A 23699-nucleotide genomic window follows, 5' to 3' on the forward strand; every position below is an offset into this window, starting at 1 on the left:
TACATGACCTTCTAGTATACTTCTTTTTAATATTAATGGGAAGTATATATAAAGTACTTCGGCATCTCAAAGTACAGGGGATGTCTTGAGGAAATCGCTTGTGCTGTTGTTTGATTGTTTGGATTGCAAACTAAACTAGCTGTTTTTTCCATGGGCACAGCTTTTACTTGAAAGATGACTGACAGATATGGTTATTCAGACTTGGGTATTTGGCAGACATTTTTTCAAAAATATATGCACTTATTACTGCAAAGAAAATAACATCATTATTTGTTGCCAGTGATAAAATTCCAGCTTTAAAGAGAAATTTAGGATTTTACAGAACTCGTGTTTGCTTCTGTGAGCTCAACAGTTCCCCAATACTTGTAGACTAATGAGATCTGTGCAGATATTGAATGAATGTGAATATACATGCATACATTCATATACATACACACACACAAAATGAAGTGTGTCAGCACTTGGAAGATCAGGGTAACTCATTGAACAAAGTTTCCAAACGACTAATAAATGATCCCTTCAAAATGCAAGATAGAACAGTGGATTTTAATGTAACAGTTTACAAAAAGTTAACTGGTAATGGTTTCAAATTCTGCATTGCAACTAATTGTTAAGAAACCACCACTTGTCAGGTTTAGATGTCAAGTTCAGTATCAAAGAACAATGTCTACCGTTCTCTGAAAGGCTATTAAAATATTCCCTTTTCCATCTACATGTCAGTGTGAGGCCATGCTTTCTTTGTATTCTCTGTCCAAAACAACATTACAGCAGGTTGAATGTAAATATAGGTAAGGAGACTCCTGCTGCGTCTATTAAGAACCTGAAAATAAAATTTGCAAAAAGTAAAACAGTGCCACCCTTCTCACTACCTTTTTTTTTTTTAAAAACGTTATTTTTCATAAAATGTTACTTATATTAAGACGTAATGAGTTATTTTTCAATTTAAATATTTTGAAAAATTCTCAGTTTTAATATCTAATACAGTAAATAAATTTAAATAGATTTAACTTTCATAAACAAGCTTGTTGGGTTCATGAATAATTTAAGAGCATAAAGGGGTACTGAGTCCAGAAAGTGTGAGAATGGGTGTCTACCTTGCTGAGTCATTTTCTACCTGTCCTCTAAATATTGGCGTTCTCAGGACTCAGCCTTAACCCTTCTTTTCACTTCACTTTCCTGTCCTAGGTCATCTCATTTGCCCTCATTATTGCAGTCATTTATAAGTCAACACCTATTTTTATCTTTAGTTCATACCTCTCTTAACTTTAGTCATATATATCCAAGTCAGTTACCTATATTTGGATATTTCACAGGCACCTCAAATTCAGTTAATCTAAATTTGAGCTCTTAATCTTTCTTTCCTCAGCCTGTTCCTCTTGAAATGATACTGTGCATCTGGAAACATGAAAATTGTCATCCTTAATATTTTTCTATCCTGTATATCTAGTCATCACATCTCCTTATAAATCAGTCAAATACTTCTTGAAGCTAGTCATTTCTCTCAATCTTTAAGCTACCTTCATCTCTACTATAATAGGTTATTAATTCGTATCCGTTTGTTCGTTCTCTGCATTGTACTTCAGTGATCTTGAAAAATGCAAGCCCCAGTCACTCCATTGCTTACGCTTCTTAACCAAAGTATGTGAAACTGTATGTTATCTCCCCTCTGCCTATTTCTGTAACCCAGAAGAAGGGTCTTGACCCATTCTTTACCTTGCTCTTTGTACTTCAAACTTAACAGCTTCCTTCAGTTCCTTAAATCCTGCAGGCTCCTTTCTGCCTTGGGATCTTGAAGCATCCTAGTGCTAATGCCTAGACTGCTTTCCCATGCTTACCCCTTTACCTGACTAGTATTGGAGAGAGTGACAATGAGCTAGGTGCTACTTTTTCTTCAGTTCTTCCATTCTCAGCTTAAACATCCCTTTCTCCTAGTGTTTCCCTAATATCCTTCAGCCCTCCTCTGGCTCAGGTCCTCCAATTATATGCTCTCATAGCACTCTCACATAGTGCTCTTTGCATGGATCAGAATGCTAGTCACTTAATTATTTGTCTAATGTCAATCCACGAAAGCAGAGGAAGTCTTTTTGGTCAACATTCTAGCATGGTATCTGGCACATAGTAGGTATTCAGTAAGTATTTGTTAGATCAACTAATGATTACAAACGTATTCCAGTAAACTGAAAAACTGAATGGAATAGAGGAAGGAGTTCTGGACTTGGAGATAGGAGATCTGGGTTTGAATTTTACTTTTGTCATTAACATTTGTACCTTTCCAGTTTTAGTTTTCTTATTTGCAAAATGATACTGATATTGAACATAGAATCTCAATACCTGTCAGTCTACAGACTTATTAAACAGAAATTCACTCAGAAACATTTGAGTGCCTATCATAGTACTAATTACTCTACTAGACCCTGTTAACACAACAAAGACCAAAACAGACATTCTTGGTTTTGTAGAGTTTATATTCTAGTGTGTTTGACCCCTAAGGTCTTCCATTCAAAGATCCAATGACATGAAGTGATGCATAGTAGGTATCCTATTTTACAGGCTAAGTATATGATCGCATCTTTAGAAGAGTTTAGAAATATCCATTCACCTTCATTTTGTATAGTTGAAACACTTTTTTTGTTGTTTTTTAGTCCAAGCCTTATGCATTTGATCGGGTGTTCCAGTCAAATACATCTCAAGAGCAAGTGTATAATGACTGTGCAAAGAAGATTGTTAAAGGTAAACATATTTAACTGCTAAGTTGTTCTAGCAATTTAGTAAAATTTTGTTTGTGACTTTTTCCCATTTACCCAACTTTGTTGATTTCATTTTAATGCCCCTTCTAAGTTAACTGCAGAAGAAAGTTATTGCAGTAATAATAATTTTAAAAGGTCAACTAAAATTAATATATGTACGGTTGCTCAAATTCCATGATCTAATCATATATGGTAGTTAGTAAAGAGTGTTAAAATTATAAGAAATATATAACGTTACACGCTTATTCTTGGGAAATGCGTTTCTATTAGGTATACGCAGGAGAGTTTCAGAGGTAGCAATTCTAGAAATAGAACAGACAGCATGAGAATGAAAACAATATGGCTAGAAAAGTTTCTAAAAAATAGTAGAAAATGGCAGTCTTTCTTGTATTCCACTGTTATTCCTTCTCATGGACTTATCTTACATTCAACAGAGAAATTCTTGGAGAATTTATTAGGGATTGCCAAGGGTGAAAAAAGTGTGTACATTGGAGTTAGTACTACTAACCTCTACTAGGATATTTTTCAATTTTACATTTCTTTATAACCATAGAACTTTAGAGCTAAGAGGATCAGAGTGATTATCTGAACATATTTCCAATTACAACAGAAATGCCTTTTATTATTTTATATAATCTTACAGTTAAATAGTCACAACTTTGTGATATGATTTATCCCATTTTTGTGACAGCTCTATAAAATCTGTCTTGCCTTGGCATTTACCAGGGGAGAGGGGATGGAATTCAGTATAAAAATGAGATCAGGTAGAAATGCAAAGAGTTATAGTAGCAGGAGAGAAAGCAGAGTTTATGGATAGAAGTAGGTTTATTGACGTGTGACAGAGGGAAAAGGTGGACATTCTCTTCATACTAATTCCATTTTATCTATGATACAGGGAGCAAAGTCATCCCGTAGAGTGAGGATGGGGTAGGAGGTCTGAGGAAAAGATATGAAATCATCTAGGAATATGGAAGTGAGTTGGATTAAAGAAATGTGGCAGTATTGCCAGGCAGCACTAAGGACCCACTTATGGTGAGCTGCTAGAAGAGATGGGTTTAATCAGATTGAGGTTTTGCCAGGCGAGTGAAAAAGAGGACAAGAGAATTGAGCATGTAGTTAAGGGAGTGATAATGGTGGATCATGGATCTTAAGATGGTGAGGAGAAAGGATATGAGGTGGGGGTGAGGAACAGTGAAAAAAGGTGAAGGGTTATATGGGGCTCAGGGTCCTAGAAGGAGTAATAGGAGGTAGATACTTGACATTGGGAGTATGGAGGCAGTGTGCAGTCAGTAATGAAAAGACTCAGAGTATGACTGTGGGAACTGGCATTTGAAAGGAGTAAAGGACCAAGATCAAGGAACAGTAAGGTTAAGGTTCTGAGAAGCCAGGGTGTTTGGTGAAATCATGTTCTACATGAACACTGAAACCACCAAGAATTATTACAGCAATGGAATTGGTGAGAGAGAGCGAATTGAGGGCAGCCCAAGATTACAATAGCTTTAAAAATAATATAAAATTATTGATTCACAAACTCATGAGCAATTTATATTTATAAATCTTTTTCACATCCGCTGCAGCCAGCTTTAAACCCCATTCCATACTTGGGTGTTTGAGTTTTTTAATGAGTGCAAGCCTTCAAGTGTTAATTTCATTTTGTTTATTTTATCTCTAGATCAGATTTTGAGTTTTGTTTTTAAACTTATCTTACTAGACATCTCCTAAGAGATCAAATATGCCAGCGTATTTGATAAGTACTGTGGTGTCAAGGACATTGAAGTTTGAAAAGTATTGATCTAAATCATTTATAAAATGCTTGATAGACTGTGGTCCTTAGCCAAGTCTTCTAAAAAACTACTACACAAGGTTGTTGCCAGTTAATTTGTTTCCTCTGTCTTCTGAGAGAGGAAATTATTTTCTTTGTTTAATCAACTATAATTGTCCTTGGGGACAAACTCATATCCTAAACTTCTACTTTTAGAAAACTAGACCTTGAGCAGTTGTTAGAATGGAAGGTTTCTTTCACTGTCTCTTGCTTCTATGCTAGCTCTGTAATTTATGTTAGGAAAGCATCACCTGGCTGTTACTTTGTCTCTTTATCTTCACCCAAATATTCTCTATCACGTTGGAGGAGCCTGGATGTAGTAGCTAGTGGGACTTGTTATGAGGGATGAAAGAGTCGAATCAAGGATGTGGATGTGATGATGGAGTTACCAATCAATACTGTACTACATAGATTTAAGGGGAGAGAAAAGGGGTTGGGGTAGGTGGTGGCTGCCTGGTGAGGTATGGGGACAGGAAACAAATACATGGCAGGGTGGATTTGGGACAGCCATTGGTAGACAAACCAGATGAGGAAGACATGATTGGAAACAGTTGGTAGTCAGGCAAGGATCAGCCACATGACAGGTTAGCCGGGATTTCTTCTGAGAGGGAGATTTGTGTGAGCAAGCTGCCAGGAATGACCTTGAAAGCAGGTAGTACTCCCTTGATGGTCCACTGTAGTTGCATTGCTTAGTCAATTTTGTACAAGTTTATAATTTTATTATGTATATGGCTGTTATCTTTCCCTTTTTGTAGTTTCTTTGGAATTAGAATTAGAGCAAAATTTGTCTACTTGTTTTCTCTTCTGAATTTGAAATCTGAGTGATTTCTGTAAATTTGTTTCCTCTGTGATAAGTAGTTGTTATTTATTGACTATCAGGCCTCATACCAGACATCTTCGTTGATGCCCCAGTTTCCCACCATGGCTTCTTGACCTGGATGATTTGCACTGTATCCACCTTTGATTTTCCCAGATATAGCTTGCCATATATTTCATTCCTGTCCTCTTTGAGAATACAGTACAGTGATTATGAGCATGTCTCTGACCTGTACCTCACACATACAGAAAAATTAACTCAAAATGGTTCAAAGAACTAAATATAAGAAGTAAAAACTACAGAATTCCTAGAAGAAAACTTAGGGGAAGATCTTCAGGACCTCTTTTTTTTTTTTTTTTTTTTTTTTTTTTAATTTAATAAATTTTATTTTGAAATAAATTCAGTCTTACAGGAAGAGTTGCAAAAACAGTACAAACCCCATACATAGAACTCCATCGTACCCCTCCCCCCTCCCCCGATACCCCGATCCACTGCCTTTAACATCCTGTCACACCACCATTTCTTTCTTTCCCTCTCTCTCTCCTTCCCTCCCTCTCTATCTATCATCCATCATCTATTGCTCTGTCCTCTGAACATATGAGAGCAAGCTGCACATATCTTTGAACAAGCAATATAATTCACATATGCCTTTCCCGTGGACAAGAACATTCTTTTATGCAGTCTCATTAAGCATAGCTAAGAAGTTCAAGAAATTCAACATTGATACAAAGCTTACATTCTATATTTCCTTTTTGCCGTGTGTGTGTCCCATCTGTGTCCCTTTGAGCCTCCTCTCCTCCATCCTCAGGTCCCATCCAGGATCATCCTTGGCATTTAATTGTCATCTATTTAGACTGTCTTTTTTTTCAATTGTGGAAACATATATATAGCCTAAATCTTCCCATTACACCCCCTCCCTAGCATTCCATAAGTGGGATTAATCACATTTAGAATGTTGCAATGCTATCACCTTCCCATCAGGACTTCTTATTAATCAGTGAGTTCTTAGACTTTACACCAGAAGCATAAGCAACGGAAGAAAAAATAGATAAATTGGACTTTGTCAAAATTAAAGACTTGTTCATCAAAGGACCTTATCTGGACATTGAAAAGACAACCTACAGAATGGAAGAAAATATTTGGAAATCTTATATATGATAAGGGTTTAATATACAGAATATATAAAGAACTCCTATAAGTCAACAACAACAAAATAATTCAATTGAAAACTGGGCAAAAGACTTGAATAGACATTTCTTCAAAGAAGATACGCAAATGGTCAAAAGGCACATGAAAAGATGCTCAACATCATTAGCCATTATGGAAATGTAAACCAAAACCACCATGAGATACCATGTTATACTCACTGAAATGGATTTTATTAAAAAGCCAGAAAATAGCTGTTGGGGAAGATGTGGAGAAATAGAAGTACTTGTACCTTATTGGTGGGAACATAAAATGGTTTAGCAGTTCCTCAGAAAGTGAAGTAAAGAATTACTATGGAATCTGGCAATCCTACTTCTAGATATATACCCAAAAGAATTGAAAGCAGGGAATTGAACAGATGTTTGCACACTGATATTCATAGCAGCAATATTCACAGTAGACAAAAGTTGAAAGCAACCTGTATCCATCAGCAGATGAATGGATTAGCAAAACATGGTACATACATACAACAGAATATTATTCAGCTGTAAAAGGGATTAAAGTTCTGATACATGCACCAACATGGATAAACCTTGTTAACTTCATGTTGAGTGAAATAAGCCAGACACCAAAGGACAAATACCTTATCTTACATACATGAAATAATTAGAATATGCAAATTCATAGCATCAGAAATTAGAATACAGTTTATAAGAGGTAGGAGTGGGAAATGGGGAGTTAATGCCTAATTGGAACAGAGTTTCTGTTTAGGGTGATGGAACAGTTTTGATAATGGGTGGTGGTGATAGTAGCACAACATTGGGAATGTAATAAACCACCGCTGAATTGTATCCCTGAAAGTGGTTAAAAGATGAGATTTTGTGTTGTGATTATATGTTACCACAACAAAAATTAAAAACAACAGACAAAAAGAGCATGTCTCTGTAGCCAAGACTGTCTGTGTTTGCATCCCAGTTCCATCACTTAATAGCTGTGAAAGTATAGACTGTTTAACTTTTGTGTGTCTCAGTTTTTTCATCTGAGACTAGTAATAGTACCTACTGCATAGGGTTTTATGAGGATGATATACATTAACTCATGAAAAATGCTTTGAGCCTGGCTTATTGTAAGCTCTCAAATGTCGTCAATAATTTTACGTGATACTTTAATTCTCCCAGCCTTCATAAGCAAACATTTTACTGATGAGAAAATGAATTTCAGAGAGATTAAGTGACTTAGAAGATGATGTGCTATTATCTCACTAGTTGAATATGTTTTTCCTCTTTGTAAAATATGAAAGAAGGTAATACTTGTCCATTTTTGTCTACTTCCGTCTGTTTCTCATAAGAATGACAAAAATACATTTAAAAGAGGAGGGGGCTTTAGAAAGGTGCTGTGATGGAAGTACATTATAGTGTACTAGTGATGGTAATAATCATCTAACAAGCATTTGAGTTCCTACAGAGTGCCTGTTAGTGCTAAGAGTTCAACACAGTCCTAACCTCAAGGAGTTCACAGGCTGGTGAGGAAGGCAGTCAAGTAAATTGTCAGTTATAATGCACAGTGTTTGAGTATAACACACAGTGCTTGATTAACTGCAGATGCTAAAAGAACACAGGATGGGAATCCTACCACATTTTTTCGGGGGTGGGGTTGTGGAGTTGGGTTGGAGGACGAAGCGAAGCCCGAACTAGTTTTAAAGGATGCAGAGACAGAGTGGGAAGGAGAAGGGAGGGGTACCTTCCTGGCAGGGAGATAACACTTAGGACCTATAGATGCCCAGAGGAAAAGAGTGGGGTTGGGGGCATACACTGTTGTATGGCCATAAGGGTGAACCATATGAAATTGTCAAATTCAACCATTTTCTCCAACAAATACAGCAATTTCATATAGTTCACCAAATAAATTACAGGAAAAAAAATTACAGGGTGTGAGGGGAAGGATGGTAGGAGATGGAAGTGAAAAAGTAAATGAGAGAAGTCAAAAAGTGCCTAATTTTACCTATTATTTATGTTTTGTCTTTATTTTCTTATTCATCTGTAACACTGGATAGAGGCAGTGTCAGTCACAGGGTTTTCATAATTAATACAGTCACACCATAAAAGCTATATAGTTATACAGTAATCTTCAGGAATCAAGGCTACTGGTTTACAGTTTGACAGTTTTGGGTATTCCTTCTAGCTATTCTAATACATTAAAAACTAAAAAGGGATAGCTATATAATGTGTAAGAGTAGCCTCCAGAATGACCTCTTGACTTGATTTGAAATCTCTCAGCCACTGAAACTTTATTCTGTTTTTCTTCCCTCATTTTGTCCAAGAAGGCTTTCTCAATCCAATGATACGGGGGCCAGGTGCATCCCTGGGAGTCATTTCCCACTTTGCCAGGGAGATTTACACCCCTGGGAGTCATACAAAATGTAGGGGGGAGGGCAGTGAGTTTACCTGCAGAGCCGCCTTTGAGAGAGAGGCCACATCTGAGCAACAAAAGAGATGTTTGAATAAACTGACCATACAAGTTAAATTATTTAGTGTGCTACGGAAAATGTAAATTTTGCACCAAGTAAACATCTCTTCCTTTGGTCTCACACAGAAGTTTTAAGTTTTAAAACAGTATTGTCCTTTACCCTTTAGTCTGATTTGCCTTAATTCTAACCAGATCTGCTTCATTCATATCTGATTGAAGTCTGTAGATAAATGATTAAAGCAAACAGGGAAATGACAAAATGCCAGTGGTAGACTATAGGTGGTGGTTATAGCAGTGTTCACTGTAAAATTCATTCAACTTTTCTGAACATTTCAATTTTTTTATAATAAAACATTGGGGGTAGACTACCATAGGTAGTAAAATCGGGAATGGATTTGAAGGTAAGGGAGAAGTGACTATGTTCCTAACTGGCAAAAGTGTTAATAACTGTAGTGATACATGGTGTATCTAGAAATCACCTATCAATTGTTGGTTGTATCCCCTGCACCCAGAGATATGTGAATGCTGAATATTCTCCAATCTCTGTAATTATTTAAAATTCTAAAAATTATTCTTGACTTCCCAAATAATAGGTACTAGGAACCCTTATATATTATTATAATTTCACATAATACAAATGTGCTATGTCATGATATATATATATATGTTGATGTACATATGTTACTGATATGATCTTAGGAAAGTCACCCATTCATCTACAAATATTTTTTGAGTACCTATTATGTTAGTTGCAGGATAATTGTATCATATCATGAATGGACCTTTTATAAGTCTAACAAAAATTTGGATGTTATGCTTAGGTTTGATGTGAGTGATGAAAAGATCTATTAAGCAGGGGTGTGGCATGAACATCGAGAAGGATACTTATAAAGAAAATGAATTGGAAGGGGTTTAGTATTTTTTTTCCTAGGTGATTGCTTAGAATTGCTGACAGAAGTGCTGCAGTCCCATATATCTCCCAAGTGTGATTTGTAAAATGATTTTGCATCCCTACTTAAAAATTAAAAGCTATTTTGAAAAAGGGGAGTTTCACATTTGGGGTCTCTCTTAGTTTATATGTCAGTTATCCCACAGTGGGTTGCCTTAAACAAGAGGAGTTTATTGTCTTGTGATTTTGGAGGCTGGAAGTACAGAACCAGGGTCTTCACAGACTATGATTTTTCCTGGAGTCTGTAAATTCTAGTGCCTGCTTGCTGCATTCCCCACAGTTCCTTGGCTTGTGTCTCTACCTCAGTCACATGGACATCTACCTTATCCTCTGGCTTCTGATTGACCGTGTCCAAATTTCCTCTGTAAATAAGGATTCCTCTCATATGGATTAAGGCCCACCCTGATTGAATGTGATTTCATCTAACTAAGATCTTTGAAGATCATATTCATACATTAGTTCACACTTGTCTCTCTTTTTTTTTTAATCAATAAAAATAAGAATTGGCTTGCTTACCATCTTCTGTTTCCAACAGCTTATTATTTTTTTTTTTTTTTTTACTTTAGGCTCCTTCTAGCGTAGAATGTAATTTCATAGTGCCTTTTTTCTTACCACAAATAAGACAGAACAAAGTCCCTGAAAACTAGAAATCAAAAAGTTGCCTTCTCTTCTCTCACATTTTCTCATTTTTCCATTTGACCTAATAAAGGAAAACTGTTAAATGTTAATGATGGATCTTAGGATAAACAAAGGACTAGAAAATATCTATTTTTAAATTTCACAGAAACCTTCAGATAATTTGATTTCAAGGTAGGATTTTGGTTGTTATATTTGGTGGATGAGATAAAGAGGAATATAAGGGTTTGTGAATTTTAATCACCAGTTGTCCACCAATCAGTAGTCCTGTTTCTAAACACTAATTTGAATCTGTATGTAAATTGGTAGAGCATTTATTCTTTTGGTTTAGAGATTTGGAGTGCAGATATACTGACATTTGAGATGTATACTGACATGAGAAAATTATAAGCATTAGAATTTAAATTTCCTGTTGATCCTGGAAACTAACCTATACCTGAGAGAGAGTAATGCTTAGCTGAATCATCACTTAAGAAGATTGCTAGTAAATGTATTCTCTTATTATTTCCTTTAATGTCTTTATAAATCCTTTATGTACTAAATGTTGACTTAAGTAATTTCTTACGAATCTTGCTTAAGGAAAATATCCCCTGAAATATAAAATTTCTTATTTTCTCATAGATGTACTTGAGGGGTACAATGGAACAATATTTGCATATGGGCAAACATCCTCTGGGAAGACACATACAATGGAGGTAACATTTTATAATCTGTACTTGGATATAGTTTGCAGTAGAGACAGTACATTCATATTTGTGAAACTGTTTTACCATGTGTAAGCATTTTTATTTACTCTTTATTGCTTTCTCTCGTCCAAATACTAATATGCACGTAACGTCATTGTTGGAATTTAATCAGTTCCTGAGTTTCAGTAGTGAGGGATACCTATATGTGAAATTATATAAACCTTTGTTTTATCAGTTAGCATTACCAGAAAATAATGGGTCTCTTGTTAGCTGCGTAAAAAGTTTAATTTTTCCAATTTTGGATTTTATTAAACAAATTTTCGTTTGCTCTAGGAAATTTTAAATGCTTATATGTTGTTGATTCAATTCAAAGTGATTCATTTTTCTTCTCTTTTATTGTCCTTCCCCCTCCCTTCCCCCAGTACCCACCACTCTTCTCTTTTAAGAAAGTTGCCACACTATCAGTGCTATTAGTAACAGATGTGGACCTGCTCTAGCTTTGCTTTTAGACAACAGCCTGTGATCTTATAACACAGTTACAGATCATCTATTTTATCTTTTATCTGAGTTTGCTACTTGAAGTAAATGACCACATATTTTAGTGTCATTCTTATTACTTGCTTTCATAAAGACAGAGAATTAATGGGGACATTCCTAGCATTTGTGTCAGTTTAACTTAAAGTAGAAGGAAAACTACAGATTCATACAGGAAAAAACTAAAACCTTTTCCTAGATAGAATATGTTCATTTACAAGCATGGATGATCTAAGTCTGTTTAAATAAAAAGCTAAGGTCAGTTGGATAAGTCATGTGGTTGATACACAGTATTGTGTGTAACTTACCAATATACACAAATCATTGAGTTGGAGTTTTATAAGTATTGTATTGCCATATCCACTAAAAATAACCAAGTTCCTGTCCTCTATTATCTGTAAACTAGTTTGAAAGTTTTGTTTTTTAATTTGTACTTCATAATTTGTTTAAAAAGTTATGATTTGTCTTCTGTTTAGGGTAAACTTCATGATCCAGAAGGCATGGGAATTATTCCAAGAATAGTGCAAGATATTTTTAATTATATTTACTCCATGGATGAAAATTTAGAATTTCATATTAAGGTAAATTCCTTGGGGAAAGGTTATATTTTAATTTATACCTTTAAAAATTCTATTTCAAAAAATAATAAATGCTGATTTCTTAATTTTTAAAGTTATTTTTATGGACTATATAGTGGAAAGATCATTAGGGTTAGTAAACTTAGATTTTTGTTTATCTACCACTAGATTACCTTAAATAAAAGAGTTTGTCTTGTTTTCCTACTACTCTAAATAGTCTGACTCATTTTAGATGAAGATATGTAAAGGAAATTCTTCTAATTTTGGTTATTTAAGCAGTTTAGCTAACTTATTCCCATTAGAATGTGAGCTATGTCTCATTTGTTGATAATCTGTCCCCCTAGTCTAGATAATGCCTAGCACTATTTAATGAGCAAGTAAATAAATCATCTTATAATTTTAATTGCTCTTTTTCCCTTTTTTATTGCTTTGCCCTTTAGGTTTCATATTTTGAGATATATTTGGATAAAATAAGGGACCTATTAGATGGTAAGTTAACTTCTTGCTCTTTGATGAATTTTTAACTGGTGCTTAACACTTTTTTTAGTTGCAAATATGAAACAATTGTATGAGACTCTATATGAAATTAACTTCAATTTATAGTAAACTGATCTTTTAAAGTTTTAGTGGAATGCCTTTTAACATATAGAATAACTTGTTTAAAGCACATTTTTATGGGTATGTAAGTAATAATTAAACATTGGACCAGAAATTAGAGAACCTGAATCCTGAGTCTTAGCCTTCAGTTAACTGTCATTTAGATGCATTTTTCTTGGAGAAACCATTGAACCACTCTCGCTTAATGTTCTTATTTACAAAATGGGTATGGTAGAGGTTGAACTAGGTCTAAAATTCTATATTGCTTTATTGATTGCTGTATAAATCTATTTCCACAGGTTTTTTTTTGCTTTTAGTTATATTTTCATATTTTTAAAAAGTGCACCTATTTTCATTAGGCTCTTTGGGGAAGGAAACAATCAATTGAATTAGGTATTTCACAGCCATTGTTAAAGTTTAGGGCTAATACTTTAAGAGGGTTATTTTTCTTTTTCAGTTTCAAAGACCAACCTTTCAGTTCATGAAGACAAAAACCGAGTTCCCTACGTAAAGGTACTTTAAAATAATATAGAATGATTGTTGAGACAGCCTTATAATAAATTCTTTAAGGATGTTGACTTGCTTTAAAAAAAAATGTTTTGCAGGGGTGCACAGAGCGTTTTGTATGTAGTCCAGATGAAGTTATGGATACCATAGATGAAGGAAAATCCAACAGACATGTAGCAGTTACAAGTAAATAGAATATTTATAAAAGTCTTAAAATATCCTTATACTGTTAATTATAAAATTTTTCTTATGTAAAATAATGCTTAAGAGAAATTATTAGTAAGGGAGAACCATGTTTGTTTATAGTGTTTATGTAATTTCATTGCAGATATGAATGAGCATAGCTCTAGAAGTCATAGTATATTTCTTATTAATGTAAAACAAGAAAACACGCAAACGGAACAAAAACTGAGTGGAAAACTGTATCTGGTTGATTTAGCTGGTAGTGAAAAGGTAAAATCTTTCTCTCTATATATAAACTGTTAGATATCTAAGCATGATCATAAACTTTAGCTTCAGTTTGCACTTAATGCAATATTTGTTGAATCTTGAAAAATTTTATCAAATTGGATTTGGTAATTTTTGAGCAATCAACCATTGATGCCAATGCTATATGATTAAATAGTAATCTGAATATCATTTCCAAATTATAGTAATCTGAATATCATTTCCAAATTATTATATCATTTGGGCTATTGTCCCATTCAATCCATAGATGTTACCTTTGATTCAAAATGTGTTTTTTTATTGAGAAATTGTTCAGTATATGTCCAGTGTTAGGAATTTTATTAGGTTTCCCTAATTTTTGCTATCTATTTTATCCGTATTGACAATGGGTTCCCTATTAAAACTGGCAGCTGTCCTTTAGTCATTTCTGGTTTGGTTATGTATTTTTTCCCCCTTTGGATGATTGTTTCATTATTATAGTCTTATGCAATCTGATTCTAGTTTATATTAAAATAAGTTCACTTTTTAAAAAATACTGATCTGTGTGACCATTTTCACTATTTTGCTGCTGTTTTTTCTTCTGATTAGAATGATATGCCTCTTTCGTTCTGCTCAGAGGTCTCATACACATCTTTCAGGGTCTATCTCTAATAATTGTGAATTTTAAGAGCCCATTTCTTCAATCAATATTGCTAACATTCTAACCTCTCTATAACATAGATATTTAGACATTTCACTTTTTTTTAATGAACCAAGTTTGTTTATCTGTTTATACTCAGTCTCTGTTTCTGACAGTTACGGCATCAACTGTATTGTGCTTTTACAAATTTTAAAAGGTTCTGCTTTTCTAATGTAGCAAAATGGACCTAATAGATTAGTGAATGAAAAATTTACATGTAAATTGATTATTTTCAAGAACATACACTAAAAATTTAGTGTTTCTTAAATCCCATGCTTATGCAACTAGTTGCTTGACCAACGTTCTCAAAAGAGTAGTAATCAAGAAATGGTGATACCTTAAAGTAAACGCTTCTTGGCAAATAAACGCCTCTTGGCAAATAAGCATCGTGAAGCAATACACATTCCCCCCACCCACCCCCGTATTGTTGACCTCTGAACTTTTTAGAAAATTTAAAGAAAATAATTTTTAACATGTGATTTTGTCTCATTCTTTTGAATTCTTATGTATAGGTTAGTAAAACTGGAGCTGAAGGTGCTGTGCTGGATGAAGCTAAGAACATCAACAAGTCACTTTCTGCTCTTGGAAATGTCATTTCTGCATTGGCTGAGGGTAGTGTAAGTATACATGTCTTCTACTCCACTGTTGTTACTTTCAGAGGGGATTATTTAAATATTGATGTGTGTGTGTGGGGATGGATGGATGTGTGTGAGAGAAGATGCATTGTGTTTGAATGGGTAATTAATTTTTTTTTTCATTTTTCTTCCTCCTTTTTTCTTTTCTCTTCTTTTCTTCTTCTTTTTTTTTTTCTTTTGCTGTTTAGACATATGTTCCATATCGAGATAGTAAAATGACACGAATTCTTCAAGATTCGTTAGGTGGCAACTGTAGAACCACTATTGTAATTTGCTGCTCTCCTTCATCATACAATGAGTCTGAAACAAAATCTACGCTCCTTTTTGGTCAAAGGTTTGTTGTTAAAAGAAAAAAGTACAAAGCCTATGTAGGCAGGCCTCGTGTTTATTTTGTTAAATCTAAGAAAATGTCAAATAGATATTATTCAAATCAGTGCATATTGTTAGTTTACTAGCCATACTGCTTTTTAATTGAGAGACAGATAATACAATATAAGCAAGACCTCAGTTTTAAGCTCCTTAGGTTTGAATTAATTTTTAGTACATATTAAAGTCAAATGTAACTTTAATCAAATTTGTATTAGATGCTTTAATTTAGCACTAAACAAAATAGCATTTGAATCAGATAGTAAAATAAAAGCCAGACAAATAATCCTGTGTTAAACCTATTGACTTATGTGATAGGTTCAAGCAATCTATGTGAAATGGTTAGCCTAGAAACATCAATAATAATGACTTTTTTTTGTTTTTGACCTTCAGTGATAATTTCTTAATTCAGTCTTGCAAATGAATTGGAAAAATATGGGCCCTTGGTTTTTATTCTTAATGAGTTGTTGATATTCTTCATTCACAGATGTTGGAAGTGACTCAAATTTAGTTAGGTTGTGAATAAAACATTTTTCTGATTATATAGTTTTCAGTATTTAGAATAAAAGATAAACTGGACAAGAATAGTTAAGATATATTACTTAACTGTATGTACATACATTACATAGAGATATAAATATCAATAAAAAGTAATTAATTTGTCACATCTCCTTTTTTTCCCAATTACTTCTGTTAGGGCCAAAACAATTAAGAACACAGTTTGTGTCAATGTAGAGTTAACCGCAGAACAGTGGAAAAAGAAGTATGAAAGAGAAAAAGAAAAAAATAAGACCCTACGGAACACTATTCAGTGGCTTGAAAATGAACTCAATCGATGGCGTAATGGTAATATCTTAAGAATTTGTTTTCAGGCATTTGGGAATGATCAAATAAAAACTAATACAGTATTTTACGTTAAATTCTGATGTAACTTCTGATAATAAGCATTGGAGACACAGAGACCAACTAGGAAGTTATAGAAGTCATGAGATGGCAAGGAGCCTAGATTATGTTGTACTCTAAAAATGACAAGATTTGGTTACTGGATTTAGAGAATGGGGCAGGGTCAAAAATAATTTCAGGTTTTCAAATCTGAGGAACTAAGCAGATGAGAAAGTTGGTAAGAGGAACAAAAATTGAAGATGAAATTAGTTTTAGATGTGAGCTTTTGTTAACCATTCTTTTGTCTTATTTTAGGGGAGACGGTGCCTGTTGATGAACAGTTTGACAAAGAGAAAGCCAACTTGGAAGCTTTTACAGTGGATAAGGATATCACTCTCACCAATGATAAACCAGCAGCCACGATTGGAGTTACTGGAAACTTTACTGATGCAGAAAGAAGAAAGTGTGAAGAAGAAATTGCTAAATTATATAAACAACTTGATGACAAAGTAGGTATCATTTGTGTCCTATTTTGTTTTAGAATATTATTGACATAGATATTTTTATTTTCTGATTTCAATATTGTGGGTCCTTGTGATCTATGTACATCTTCTTGATTTCTGGTAAACTTTTAAAAAAATCATTGAACTAGCAGAAAATACAACATCACAGTTTCATCAAGTTCTTTGCAGAAACTGTGTGGGGCATATCTTTTTTTTTTTTTTTCCTTTTTTAAAAGAAGCCTGAATGAACTTTCTAAAGGAATTTTGGCATTGGGTCATTGGAGAGCCTAAATGAAATGACTTGTTAGACCCAGGGATCTGAAGAACCTAGTAAAAAGATGATACAAAAGAGTCTGTGGAGGCAACAGAATATAGTGGAAATAGTATCTTCCTGCTTTGCTTATATCAGTAATGTCAGTACTGTACAAAATAATCAAATTATGAACTGAAAAAAAGGAAGCCAAGGACGAGCAGTAAAGAAAACAATAATTCTAGTTTTTTGTTTTGTTTAAGCAGAGATGCCTGATTTGAAGTGACTACATGGCCATTATTTTTTAATAATACTTTTATACATGTTAATTTTTTTTTAGCACTTAAGTACTTAATGTGTGTCTTTTTTCTTGTTGCTAAATAAATACAAGCTCCATTGATAATTGGAAGAAATGCCTTCCATTTCAACCTTTTCTTAAAGAGAAGAGATTAAAATAGCTATGTTGAACTAGGAAAACTGGTTTTGATTTGGGGAGGGTGTAAATCTTTTAGAAAAGTACTCATCGAAATAAAACAAGACTTTGTTGGTTCTCCTTTGATCCGTTTGTGTTCTGTCTTGTCTAATTATACAAGTTGTATTAGGAAACAACTAAAACCTAGTTAGATATTTTACTTTTTGACTGGATACTTTAAAATTCTAGGATGAAGAAATTAATCAACAGAGCCAGTTGGTAGAGAAACTGAAGACACAAATGTTGGATCAGGAAGAGGCAAGTTGAATACCTTTCATGTTGCTTCCAAAAAGCTTCATAGTTTGTTATTAACATTTAAGTATATAAAAGATGAAGAAATCATCTGGTCAAAAGTAAGCTGTTCCTTTTGCCTGGGGCCATTGTGACCCTTGTTTAAGACATCTGGAATCCCTGCTATAATATCTCTTTCCACCCACTGCTAGAATAAAGTTTTGTCTTGGAGTCTGTTGTACATTTAAGAATAAACTTCTGTAGGAAAAAAAAAGGTGAAATCTATAGAGCTCAAAATATACTCAAGAGTATATTTTAAAATTTCTTGAATATGTGTATGCTTCATTATGGATATGATCAATACATTATATGGATTTAAGCAAAGATTGGCTTCCTCTTAAGTTTGTTTATTGTTTGTTTTTTAGTTCTAACTAATTGGAGGGGAGAGGAAAACTTTTTTTAGTGTTTATTCTTCAACATATATCTGCTATACTTTCTGCTTTCCGTGTTTTGAAGAATAATGCTGTTTAGCATCTTATTCTCCCCAAAATATTTCTTATTTATCCAGTGGGGAATGCTTATACTAGTGAGCTGGAGACTCCGTCTCTAATGAAAAGTATTCACACACAGAAATGAGGGGAAAAATGTAAAAAATACAATTTTTCACTCGCATTCATTTAAACACAGATAGAGGTCTAAAGTGATTATAAATTAAGAAAATGTTGGTTTCGGATTCCCAATGACTTTGTTTTTAATAATTGTATAATCTCAGAATGACTTGTAAGAGTGAGAATGTCACACAAACAAAATCATTTTTACTTCTTCATCCTTTCTACCCACATCCAATCTTTTTTCATTTCCACCGTCTTTACTGTCATCTTTCTTCCACATTTCCCGTCTCTTCCTGTCATCTAGTTTGGTCCCTAATTTTATCTCACCTGGCATAGCGGGGTTGGGGGATGATCGAAAAATGATCTTTATTTGAAAGGTTTTTATTGTTGTAGGGTTTTTTTTTTTATTTGACAGAGATTATATACAGCTTCAATAAGAATGTTATCTACGATACTTCCCAGATCAGTCAAATTAATCCTGTTCACATCATTTTTATCCTTATTTTAACTAGTGCATTGTTTCTCAATGGGGCACTAATGCTATTTTTGGTTGGATAATTCCTTGTTATGTTATTTTGTCCTGTGCATTAGCAACCCTGGCCTCTAGTCCTAAGTGCTGTGAGCATTCCACCTCATTATTGACACTCCCAGACATTTCCGGTACCTCCACTTAAAAGCCACTGACCCTGAATGATTGCAGTTATCATCCTAACTGGTCTCTTGGCTTCCCCTTAGTCTAAATTTTATATACTGATACCATGTTTTCCTGAGGCACAGCTCAAATTCTGTCCCCTTGCTGCCCAAAGAAAATCGAAACTTACTAAGCAACTCTTCTAAACATCTACTGCTTTCTTGTTTCTGTTGTGTACACTATTATGGTTTCAAATGCCTTTTTCTTTCTAGTACCTTAATTAACACATGGCTAAAATCTTCCCATCCTGACCACCTTCTCCATGAGTATCCTTGCTCCAGAAATATCCCCCTTTCCTATGCTATCAAGTATTTTATCTATCAGGTCCTGACCTTCTCTTATGGCTCTTACACTTCACCTTCAGTTACAGTTATTTACATACCTATCCCTTTTCTACTAGGGTCCTCAAAGGCAAAGTCTTCATTTGATTTCTTCCCTTTCTCTCATAGTGTCTAGCACAGTGCCTGCACATAGACATGTGGGAAAACTGCTAAATAAATGAATGTTGTTACACTTCCTAGCACCCACGTTTCATTCTCTTTGTACTTAGCAAATGGTGAAGCAAATGGGTGTTCTTTTATTAAAAGCCTGTATATTTTGGTGAGCATAGATATTTTACTCTTTTGTGTAGCTTCTTGCATCTACCAGAAGGGATCAAGATAATATGCAAGCTGAGTTAAATCGCCTTCAAGCAGAAAACGATGCATCTAAAGAAGAAGTAAAGGAAGTTTTACAGGCCTTAGAGGAACTTGCTGTCAATTATGATCAGAAGTCTCAGGAAGTTGAAGACAAAACCAAGGAATATGAATTACTTAGTGATGAACTGAATCAGAAATCGGTAGGATATAGTTTTGTTTTCTTTCTTAATACTTTAGTATAAGTATTCTTAATTGAACAATGATTTAAATTGCTTATTTCTATGTAAGCCCAAAACTGATAGCCTTAGAGGTGGAAGAAGAGGCTAACTTTTTAGTTCCTAAAGATCTATTTGTTATATAATTAAAATGCTATTTTAAAAGATGTTTGTGTTTTCTAATATAAAATGGAAAGTTAGCTCCTAGTGGCTTGGTAAAGCTATTTGATTGTTGTTCAAACTGCATATAAAGAAATGTGCATATAAAAATAAAGAAAATATTCAGTCAACTCTGGATTATTCGGAGTAGTCATAGGGTGTATAACTTCATATAATGTATGTTTTGCTCACTATTTTATTTCCAACACCTGGAACAGTGCCTACCTAGCATGATGTAGGAGGATCTTCGTTGTTGTTCCTCATTGGTGGGGATTTTTACCTGTTATAGCTTTAGGTTAAGGATTGCCAGCCTCCAACAGCAATGCCAAAAATAGTTCATAGCTATGATTGCTACTTCTGTCGTCACAGCATCACCAGGATGAGCTAACATTTTTATAGTACTATTTCTGGCAAGCTTCCTGTTTGAAAGTCATCAGCTCTAGTTGGACTCATGATCATTGTTTACTACTTATTTCTCTATTCGTTTTTATCTGTATTAAGAAGTCAACACCATAAAATAGCATTCTTAAAAGGTTTCCTGCCCCTAGTGATTCATTTTCCCTTGCTTATCTCTGAAGTTGGTTATAATTTAATACTGATGGTCAAGATACCTTTATAACTCTTATTTAGGTGCATTATTAGCAAGCCTAATTACTGTTTGGAAGTTTATTACAACTCTTTGAGCAGCATTCCATGGTCATTGATTGCAGACTTCAAGACAATTGTGCTATCATCCCAGTTGAGAAGCTATAATCTGTTGACACTAAATTGTGGCAGTAGAATTTATAAACCCCTGGTGTTCAGCATATTTTTATATGCTTACAATATTGCTGTTCAGTTGTTAATTTAAATATTTACTGTAGAAGCATTAACACTGTCTGCTTTTAATGGAATGTTATGTAATTACTGCTTTACACTCTGTTAGGTCTGCAAGTTTGAGCTGCAAGCTAGCCCAGAATCCAGTAGATGGTTGAACAAAATGAAAGCAGAAAATATGTGGTTTTGTGAGTGCTAGTTGGAAAACTTGAAATATCTTTGAATAGTGTTTGAGTTTTCATTTAATAGATTTAACTGTGCCTTTTGTTTTTGGGTCTTTAAGGCAACTTTAGCAAGTATAGATGCTGAGCTTCAGAAACTTAAGGAAATGACCAATCACCAGAAAAAACGAGCAGCTGAGATGATGGCATCTTTACTAAAAGACCTGGCAGAAATAGGAATTGCTGTAGGAAATAATGACGTAAAGGTAAATATAATAATAAAATATTAAATGTAATTATCTGTACACAACTCAAACTTTTTTCTGTTATTTATTTTTCACAGCTATTACCATCATCCTCAATAGCCATGTGTGATAAATGGTATTAACTCCATTTTAAATAGATGAAGAAGGAGGGAAAGAGTAAGAGGGGTCCCAAGGAGATGTGTTCGTTAAGTAGCATTTATTGGTCTGGTTCTTTCCTCTGCTACTTGAAGTTTTGGCACTTAGAAGTTACGTTAATAAATTATCATACATGAAAGTAGGTAATTGGAACAGCAGGGAAGATAGCTTAGGGAATAAAATGATTCATAAATAAATTGGCCTATGATTGCTTAATAAAGATAAAAGATGAGCATCAAAAATTTTAGTGTGGACGTTTCAAACATACAATAGTAGAGGGAATATAACAAACCCTAGAGTTATCAGTTATAATTTTGGCATACTTGTTTCATCAATGCCTTTTTTCTTCTCTAGGAATCTTTATTTAAAGATAGTGATAATAGATATATTATCACTAAGCAGGTGGTAAAAGTTTCAGTGACCTGGAACTTAGACCAAATAAAACTTAGACCGAAAAAAGCAAACTTAAGCTCTTTAACTACAAAAACCTGCACATAATGTGAAAGATCTGTATGTTGCAGTAGGTATTTGTTTGGACTTTACTTTTTGATTGAAGCCTAATTATAGTGACAGAGATAACTGACTTATACTTGGGTTTATAGCGAAAGCCTACTAAGAAGCCTAGTTTAACAATAATTCGAAACGAAATAAGTTTTCAGTATGGAGTACACATTTTCAGTATGGAGTACACATTTCTTCTGTGGTGTTACTCAAAGATGCTATTCATTGGCAGAGGCAAGGATTCTTAACGACCCTTCTTATGTCATTTCTTATTGTTGACCCACCTCATTAAAACAAAGGGAAAGTGTTGTTAAATACTGGGTGACTTGACTTGCATTCTCTTCACCATCAGTCTGAACCTTCTGTCCTATCCCTTTTATGGTGAAGTAATGTGGGGTGTAGAGGTATGTGGAGACTTCAGTATGGAAAACTACAGTATTTACTTCATATCACTGAGCCACAAGAAAGGTGTTGAAGATTTCCTTTGTAGACTTGCAACTTCTCCTTAGAAAAATCTTTTCATTTCATATTCAGATAATCAAAATGTAATTGAAAAGGTCGTAAAAGCATAGAGATAAAGAGTGGAAATGGCTTATGTTTAGTGGCAGAGCCAGCGATAGCATAAAGGAATCTGTGGATCCTTAGTATCTTCATCACTGCTGTCTAAATCTTTTCCTGTGAACATCAGTAAGCACTGATGAGTTGCAGTTAATGTTTTGTTTTGTTTTATTTAAGGCCTTGTGTATTATAGTTCTGTGGGTTTTGACAAATGTGTAATGTCGTGCATCCAGCATTACAGTACCATATAGAAGAGTTTTTCTGCCCTAACAAACCCTGTAATTCACCTCTTTTTCTTCCCCCCGACTCCTACCCTTACCCCCGAACTCCTGGCAGTCACTGTTCTTTTATAATCCGGAATGTTATATAGTTGGAGTCATTAAGTATGTAGCCTTTTCTGGTTGCCTTCTTTCACTCAGCAATATACTTAAAGTTCCTTCGTGTGTTTTTATGATTTGATAACTCATTTCTTTTTATTGCTGAATAATACTCCATTGTATGGATGTCCCACAGTTTATTTATTCATTCACCTACTGAGGGACATCTTGGTTGCTTCCAGTTTTCTGGTAGTTAAGAATAAAGCTGCTGTAAACATTTGTCTGTAAGTTTTTGTGTAGACATGAGTTTTCAACTTATTTGAGTAAATATCTAGGAATGTGATTGTTGGATTGTATGTTAAACCTATGTTTAGCTTTGTAAGAAACTGCCCAACTATCTTTTTTTATATTGTGAACTTTTAACACACATGCATCATAGGATAACTTTCAAAGTACGATTTCACAAACAGTTAAAGAGCAAATTTTAAGTACGTCATGCGTCACAGTTCTACAACTTCAGCCATTTCCATTATTGTAAAATATAACTTACAAACAGAAAGGTGTCATCTCTCTATGTACAGCTGAACAAGCAGTCATATAGGTAAATTCAAAAATTGTTATGGGTAACAGTTACACAGTTTCAGTTCTTTCCTTATTATGCAATACAAGATATATACAGAA

The 23699-nt window shown here is 34.2% G+C and overlaps 1 protein-coding gene across 2 annotated transcripts in view; it reads left to right on the forward strand.

The window, feature by feature from the left end:
* Positions 1-23699, forward strand: part of KIF5B (kinesin family member 5B) — a 45487-nt gene that overhangs the window by 7229 nt on the left and 14559 nt on the right. For both annotated transcript variants that reach the window (XM_037837933.1, XM_037837934.1), the window contains exons 2-15: positions 2643-2730; positions 11205-11278; positions 12280-12384; positions 12822-12870; positions 13436-13491; positions 13584-13671; positions 13814-13938; positions 15124-15228; positions 15435-15580; positions 16310-16458; positions 16810-17003; positions 17909-17977; positions 19884-20090; positions 21364-21507. In XM_037837933.1, coding sequence (XP_037693861.1) covers positions 2643-2730; positions 11205-11278; positions 12280-12384; positions 12822-12870; positions 13436-13491; positions 13584-13671; positions 13814-13938; positions 15124-15228; positions 15435-15580; positions 16310-16458; positions 16810-17003; positions 17909-17977; positions 19884-20090; positions 21364-21507 — 1599 coding nt within the window. The remainder of the gene's footprint in view (positions 1-2642; positions 2731-11204; positions 11279-12279; positions 12385-12821; positions 12871-13435; positions 13492-13583; positions 13672-13813; positions 13939-15123; positions 15229-15434; positions 15581-16309; positions 16459-16809; positions 17004-17908; positions 17978-19883; positions 20091-21363; positions 21508-23699) is intronic.

The sequence above is a fragment of the Choloepus didactylus genome, chromosome 5, assembly GCF_015220235.1.
Source record: "Choloepus didactylus isolate mChoDid1 chromosome 5, mChoDid1.pri, whole genome shotgun sequence".
NCBI classification, from domain to species: domain Eukaryota; kingdom Metazoa; phylum Chordata; class Mammalia; order Pilosa; family Megalonychidae; genus Choloepus; species Choloepus didactylus.